This window comes from Vicia villosa, linkage group LG1 (genome assembly GCF_029867415.1).
Source record: "Vicia villosa cultivar HV-30 ecotype Madison, WI linkage group LG1, Vvil1.0, whole genome shotgun sequence".
In the NCBI taxonomy this organism is placed as follows: Eukaryota; Viridiplantae; Streptophyta; class Magnoliopsida; order Fabales; family Fabaceae; genus Vicia; species Vicia villosa.
The window spans coordinates 199592586-199601448 of NC_081180.1; the positions used below are offsets into that span (position 1 = coordinate 199592586).

Sequence of the window (8863 nt, forward strand, 5' to 3'; positions counted from 1 at the left end):
CTACATCAAGTACAATTAGATTCGGTTCGCTCCAATTGCAACTTTCATCCAAGTTAAGAATTTCAACCACGCTAACCAACCAATCGTCTTTCTTTTATTCTCAGAACCTTTATAATCCACCTAGTTTCACATTTGGCCTCATTCAATTCATAACTCAACATTATTATCGCGATATCTCTTGAGTTCCTTCTCCTCTCAACATTACCATCTCATAACATTGCTACTATAATCATTCTCATTCTACATAAATTACATCTCTATGCATTTCTCTATACCGTCGCATTCTTACAAATACCAATGTTTCATTACTCATCAATATTTTACATTCTTCTTCACCTTTTCAATTTTCAGCAAGAGTCACCCAACTTCCAACACAATTTTCTCTTCCAATATAGACCTCCTAAGTACAAAATTATATTCCAAAATGAAGGGAAGTTCGTGTAGATTCCAGAGCATCAAGAATTGCTCAAATACGAGTTACGAGCAAAAGTTAACATCCTTTCAATGGGACTGGTTCATAATTCTCATATGCAGAATTTTCGAAAAAGTAAGCATCATACCCAAATGTTAAAACACACTTTTCTCCCTCTTTACAAACTTCCTAATAACCAATCTTATATGCAAACTGTGGGAAATTTTGTAAGCTTTCCAAAAAGTCCAGAATCGCTTCAATCTGAATCAATAATTGCAAAAATCGGAATTTGAGATTGATGAACATAAGTTCCATCTCTCTCGTTTGCTCCCAAGATCTACCCACATCCTTTCTTTTCATCCAACTACGAAAATCACCCAACTATAATCCAACAATACTCAAGACATACCATCTACATAATTAATTCATCAACTATCATTTACATTGGAATAATTCCTCATTCTCAATCAATTCGCCGTCCATAATCTACGCACATCTCAAACTCGACTGATACAAATTCATGGGTCCATACTCTCACCGGTTCGCAACAACATTGCTTCAATAACGTTTGCACTCTTACCAATAAGACCACCTTGAACCAACTTCTACATACTAACAACATGTCCAAGAGACAAACCTTTCGATTATTTCTTCCATTCGTTCAACTCTGACACTAACATCCCGTGCAGTACCAACAAACAAGTCTAGTTCTAAGAACAAGTGTAACCGCAACTTCACCTCTTTCCAACAATATCCTGTCACAATTAAATATGTTACAACTGCTGCAACCATTTTTATAACAAAGTTCATCTCATTATCTTTCCGACGCTTCAAACGGAACTCAAATCGGATGTCCAGAACTCCAGTTATGAATTTTCGAAGTTCTGCAGCTATTCAGCAATTTTCCTGCGTTTTGCTTACGAAAATCTCACTCCAAAACTCATTCTCTTCAACTCGATCACATTCCAAACAGCCCCTTATCATATCTCTTCACTTCCAAAAATTCTTATAACTTGAGCAACACATTCGATCGCCGAAGTGCGATTTCTGAAACATTACGACATCAATCCTCTTTGCAAACCTGTAGCTGAACCTCTTCCGAGACATAAGGCTACTCAACTGACAACTTCGCAGCACACCAGCAGAGCTGATACATTGTAACTTCCTAATTTCAAGTCACCTTCGATTCAAAAAAACAACAACTCCAACAACGCTTGCACCGTTGCCAACAACAGCCTACTGAATCAATCGTCTCACAACTGAAACATAACTGAGAAGCGAAGCTTCTCCCCCACTTGTTTCAAACCAACTCCCGCAACAAACAAACAAGTACCGACAGTGATTCACTCACATGTCGCGTACCAAGGGATAATACGCGGACAGTATTCAACTGTCGTGCAACTCAACTGACTCGACAATTGGCCGGACGGACCGACTTGCTCTGATACCACTATTCTAACACCCTTCTAAACCCCGCAGAAAATTTAATAATTAATCAAAGTAAAAACATATGCACAAGGGTGCCACAATTATTTAAAATAATTAAAACAACTAAGGTCAAAGTCATGCTTCATTAGGAAACGGTTCACCAAAATATAATCATGTTTATCACAGCGGAATACTAAACACCATCAAATACATCCAATGGAATCATAATCCAACATCAATAAAGTAGATTAATTTCATAAAACTCTATAACTATCGTTCCCCAGTGTTACAGATCAGAGCATGACCGACACGATCCAACATAAACGGATAAACTCTATGAGTCATCCTCACCGAGCACTAATGTCGCTACTTCTCAAATCTGAAAAATGTCAACAAGTAAGGGTGAGTTTCATTCTCAATTAATCAATGTTATGCAATCATAAGCAATAAAACATCATAACATATCATTCACCCAATTTGACATATATTAAGATATTCAATTATCATTCATCTATCACAACAAATACAACACCAAACATAACACAAAATCAACTTAATCATGTTATGACAAAGATGCATATGACCGACTGACACTATGCATGTGGTACCAATAATCCGTGGAATCAATCCACCTAACCGATCTACGCCTCATCGAGATACGGCCCACCGACACAATTTCCACACAATGGGAAATATGTCCACCAACGATCCAAACATCACCGGGATCCATCATCAAATGCACATGAATGAATGCACACATATAACATACTTAAAACATCACCGATCCGATGCACCGCATCGTCTCACCATAACTCACATAGTTATCACCAACAAGTATGTACATGTATCATGCATCATTCAAAACAAATCAATCATCATCATACGATTAAAACAATCGCCACATGATCAAAATGAACAACGTCATCACCAATAACTCACCAAAACAACATCGAATGATATATTCGGTTTCAACACCATATACAATTATATCAATATGATTCACACCACATATAACGTCAAAATCACCGTTATATCATTACAACCCCACCACATTGTTACATTAACCAAATCATGCACAACCATTAAATTATTAAAACAATCATCCTAGTAATAATAATTACAATTCGTCCATCATCACACCGAAATAATGTCATATTCACACAATTCCACATTTGCACAATATTTCGTTCACAAGCAATTAAATCAATTTTAAAAAGTATTTAATTAGCTTTACAACGCCCAAAACGGCACCAAGAAAGGATACACGGATCAAAAGATACGAAATTTCTAAGTTTGGAAAATGTTCTGTCCATCAGGGTCCGCTCAGGGGAGCACCAGCGGGACCAGGCAGAAGCGAACTATGTTGGGACCTCCGCTAGCGGACCCCCTCCGCTCAGCGGACCTGCGATTTCAGCAATTCGCTATTCTGCGACAGACCTGCGATTTCGCACTCCTTTCACCCCAAATGAATTCCCAACATCATATAAAGGTATGAAAACATAGTAGACATTATCACACATCATCAAGCATCATTAAAACACATTTTCCAATCATAATTTCATGCAATATCATCAATCTCCCCAAATCCAACAATCCCAATCCCAATATACTCAATCGAATCGAATCACATATCAATCTATTCTATTACCTACAATCGCATAATAGAAATTAACTAGAAGAGTCCCCTCTTACCTCGATTCACGGTTGGATTCTATTTCTCTTCGCGTTCTCTATACGTATCCTTCCATGTTCTTCGTGCCCTAGCTCTCTCCTTCTGCCTCTTCTCAAAACTTTAATCGTGCAGAATGATTCCCTCTTTTCTCTTTTCTCTTTTTACCCCTAAGACCCCTAATATGGTCTTCCCATATTGCCCTCAATTACTCTTCACAATTGACCACTCTTGCCCTTAATATCTCTAAGACTGTTATTGTTTTATTTTACTAATTAAAATAAATCCACTCATTATTCTAATTATTCTAAAATACACCAAAATTCATCAATACAGCTAAGCATCACGCGAAAAATAATTAGTTTAGAATTTGGGGTGTTACAGTATTCCTTCGAGTATCGTGTCTGACAGAGATCCGAGATTTATGTCCAAGTTCTGGGAAGGTTTGCAGAAGGCTTTGGGTACTAAGCTGAGATTGGGTTCTGCCTATCATCCGCAGACTGACGGACAGACTGAGAGGACGATCCAATTGTTAGAAGACTTGTTGCGTGCTTGTGTGTTGGAAAAAGGAGGTTCTTGGGATAGTTATATGCCTTTGATTAAATTTACCTACAACAATAGTTATCATTCGAGTATTGGTATCGCTCCGTTTGAGGCTTTGTATGGTAGGAGATGTAGAACGCCGTTGTGTTGGTACGAATCTGGTGAGAGTGCTGTGATCGGGCCAGAAATTTGCAACAGACTACGGAAAACATTAAGATGATTTAGGAGAAAATGAAAGCTTCTCAAAGTCGTCAGAAGAGTTATCACAACAAGAGAAGAAAGACACTTGAGTTTCAGGAGGGAGACCATGTGTTTATGAGAGTTACTCCTATGACGGGCATTGGTCCAGCGTTAAAGTCATAGAAGTTGACACCGTATTTCAATGGTCCATTTCAGATTTCTGAAAGAGTAGGAGAAGTAGCCTATCGTATTGCTTTACCGTCGATTCTTACAAATTTGCATGATGTATTTCATGTGTCTCAGTTGATGAAATACATTGCGGATCCGTCCCATGTGATCCAAGTAGATGATGTACAGGTGAAAGACTACTTGACGGTTGAGGCTTTACCTGTGAGAATTGAAGATCGGAAGCTGAAGCAATTACGTGGCAAAGAGATAGCATTGGTCAAAGTAGTTTGGGTAGGACCGGCTGATAGAAATGTTACCTGGGAGCTAGAAAGCCAGATGAAAGACTCCTATCCGGAACACTTTACTTAAGGTATGTTTTCAAGGACGAAAACTCTTTTAGTGGGGGATAGTTGTAACACCCGTATGTTTAATTTTAATTTAATTGGAAATTGAATTAAAAATTAAAATTATTTTGGTTTATGAAAATAAATTGGAAAAGGATGGTTTATGGCATTGGGCCATGTGTGATGTTAGTAAGAAGAGGGTGTTATGTTAGTAAAGCCCTTTACTAATTATAATGTTATTTTTCATAAAATAATAAGGAAATTGGAAAAGAGGATAGAACGTGAAAAGAAGAACTGAGGATTTGGGAACTCGAAGAAAGTGAAAGAGGAACAGTAGAGGGAGAGACCAATCAAGAACTTTTGTCTAAGGTAAGGGGGGACTCTCCGGTTAGCATCTCTTATCGTATTTTAGATGATAATATTGATTAGGGATATTATTTAGGTCAATTGGATTGTATGTTAGATTGGGGTTTAGGATGAATTTGAAAAGATTATGTGATTGATGATTATCTATACTGAATCATGTGCATAATTGTATGTCAATTTATGTTATGGCATGAATATGGTGATTGTTTGATGTGTTGTTGTGTTCATCCATGGAACTGAATCTATGAATGTAAATCCCTAACTAATTGAGTAGAAATTAGGAATGTAATGAGTAAAATTGATATAGGGTGATAGACTATTGAAGATAGATGAATCATGTATGTTAAAGAGTGCAGAATTTTTGTTTTAGATCCAAAATCACAGGCTGTAATGGTGAAAAACGCGAGGAAGACGAACTGGTACGAGTTGCAGGTTTTGGAAGTCTCTGGCCATTTTTGTATGGTACACGTATGAGGGGCTTCCCAAGGGCCGTACGCGTATGGTACGCACCCTGTCCCGTCCAAAATACGCCCTTCTGCCCGTATGCGTATGATACGCGTATGATGAAGAGGTGATACGCGTATGACACTGTGATACACGTATGGTGTGTGTTTGTATGGAAATCAGCCTCTGCTGATACGCGTATGGTACGCGTATGACCAGCGTGAGTGCAAAATTTTGCTGTTTTGTGATTTTTGAAAGTTTGATGACGTGTAACTTTTGAACCGTTGTCCTGTTTTGAGTGCCGTTTCGAGTATGATGAACCGGATGAAATAACCTTTGTGTTGATTAATGATATGACTTTATTTGAATGATGTTAATATATATAAACATGCTTTGATGATGGTGATGATGATAGTTTGAGTATTAGATGATGTTACTCATGGACATGACGATGGTATAAGTATGTTTTGAAAGTTGAGAAAACACTTAGAAGGGGGGTTGAATAAGTGGTTCTTTAAAAACTTGATGAAGGAAAGATAGACAGAACACCGTTATTTTTATCCTGGTTCACCTTCTCAATAAGGCTACCTCCAGTCCACCATCGGCAAGGTGATTTGCCTCTCAACAGAGTTCTTAATCCACTATAATCAGAACATGATTACACTTGCACGACCAACTGCTGTGACTCACAATACAATGCATGAGCCAAACTGTTGGTGACTAACAACCCTGCACAAACCAACTGTTTGTGACTAACCATCTTCCAAGACTCAACTAGTTCTAGACTTCTTGAGTCTCCTGACCCAGGTGGTCTCTCAAGGACTCAGTTACCACGTAACTTCTGCTAATAGTGTATAGTATTGCTTCTAGAAAGCTGTAATCACAACTGTGATATTTCACTAAGATTAAGTACAGAGTAATGAACTCAGAATATGGATATGAGAGTTTTTACTACAAAGAGTTTTTCTCCACACTTGATGATATTTCAGAGTTGTAGTGTTCTTGTGTGTTCTTTCTTGTTTTCTTCTATATCACTTATTGTATTGTCATTTCTTCTAACAATCATGAGTATATATAGCTTCAGAATTTTTGACCGTTATCTTTCAACACTTGTATGCAACATTAAATGGTTTGCGTGTTGTCTTTGCTTTTGTTTTCTCCAAGGATTTGCATGTGGATAGCTTCTTCAATCAACCTTGGGAATTTCGCTTTTAGAGTGTTGCAGCCGTTTTTGCTAATGATTATGTCTTTAACTGTTTTATTTTGAATCAATCTTCGTGATCTTCTGTTTCGGCTTGTGTTTCAACTTCTGTTGTAAGAGTATTCTTTTGTGATCTTCTGTTGTAAGCGTATTCCTTTGTGATCTTCAATTGTAAGCGTATTCATAACGGTTTTGGTGCAGTATCAGAAGTTGCCTTGACTCCTTGAGTGTCTCTTCCATTTATCCAGCTTTATACTTATTCCAAGTTCTTATTGTGCTGGTACATCTTCTGAAATCAACAATATAGAATTAGAGCACCATGTTTGCTTATACAAAATTTATTTGTTTGTTATCATCAAAACACTGAAATGTGATTGGAACTAAACTATGTTCTAACATGCTTCATATATGTTTGCATTAATTCATAATCATCTGTTCTTGGCTGTATCCATGATGATGTGTTGGATCAGTGAAGGGCATAATTCCCATTGTGTGGAATTTGTGCTGGTAGGGCCGTATCTTGACGATGTTGGATCTGTCGGTGGGTTATTCCTATAGATGATGTTTGGTACCACATGCATAGTATCAGTTCATTCATATGCATGATTTTTATAACATGATTGAATATTTTTCAGTGTTATGAATTGATGATGCGTTGATTGTGTGTTGTTGAGTTGTCTTAATATAATACAATTAGGTGAATAATATAACTATGATGTGTTATTATTTATGATATAATAATATTTATTAACTCTGATATATTTATTTAATTGCCGCGGGGTTTAGAAGGGTGTTACAGAATGCACTTTTGACATGGAGTTAATAAACTTTCCATCCTCGACTAGCGATAATGGACAACGTTAGTTGAATTGTATCCCATATTGCCACGAGCACAAATACCTCAGTGTAATCGATTCTAGATTGTTGAACATACCCTTTTGCGATAAGCCGCGCTTTGCATTTGTCTACTTCTCCTTTTTCATTCATTTTGGTCTTAAATACCCACTTAACACCAATCTTTTTTGCTCCTGTTGGCAGATATGCTAATTCCCATGTTCTATTCTTCTCAATTGTTGCAATCTCATGGTCCATTGCATCCCTCCATACCTGAGTTTTTGCTGCTTCCTCAAAGGTGGTGGGATCATTTGAAACAAACATAGCAAGATGCTGCATCTCCTAGGTAAGCTTCTCCACTTCTTCGTTTTCCTCCTCAGACAATCCAGCTCCAGTCTCATAGTCTCTCATCCATACCGGATTCCTTCTTTTTCTCTTTTCAGGAAGATTGATGCTTTCATCTTCTGAATCTGTATTCTCTTTATTCTCTTCATTTTCTTCACACATAGGATCAAGAGAGTTAGTTTCTCCTGTCTTCTTCCAATCCCACTTTTCCATTTCATCAAAAACTACATCTCGGCTAATGATGATCTTCTTTGTTTTTGGATCATACATTTGAAAAGCTTTCAACTCCTCACTAACTACCATGTACACACACTTGATGCTCTTCTCATCCAGCTTCTTCCTTGTGACATCAGGAATATGAACATGTCCTATGCATCCAAACACCTTGAGGTGTACCACTGATGGTTTCTTTCCTCTCCATGTTTCTTCGGGTGTCATGTTTGGCAAGGATGAGGTTGGACATATATTCAAAACACGAGTAGCCAATTTTGCTGCTTCCGACCAGTACTCCTTTGGAACATCTCGCGCTGCAAGCATACATCGCACCATATTTATCAAGGTTCGGTTTCTTCTTTCCACAACCTCGTTGTGCTGCAGTGAGTAGGCATCAGTGAGCTGTCTTGCGATTCCATTGGTGCTAAAATACTCTGATGAAGTGAACTCCCCACCTCTGTCGATGCGTAAACAAATGATGTTGTATCCTGTTCTCTTCTCAACTGATAACTTGAACCTTTTGAATGTATCAAAAGCTTCAAACTTGGCAGGTAGAAAGTAGGACCACATTTTTCGGCTATAATAATCTATAAAAGTAATTATATACCTTTTATGACTGTGAGATTCAGGAGTAATTGCGCCACATATGTGTGAGTGAATTAGTTGTAGAGGTCTGGATGCTCTCTAAGTGCTTATTTTCGGAAAAGAATCACATT

At 37.7% G+C, this 8863-nt stretch overlaps 1 protein-coding gene across 1 annotated transcript; it reads right to left on the reverse strand.

The window, feature by feature from the left end:
- Positions 1–7574: 7574 nt before the first annotated feature.
- On the reverse strand, positions 7575–7928 carry LOC131662555 (uncharacterized mitochondrial protein AtMg00820-like). Its single transcript, XM_058932371.1, has one exon. The coding sequence runs from the start codon at positions 7926–7928 to the stop codon at positions 7575–7577; it is 354 nt and encodes a 117-aa protein (XP_058788354.1).
- Between the last annotated feature and the right edge of the window lie 935 nt (positions 7929–8863).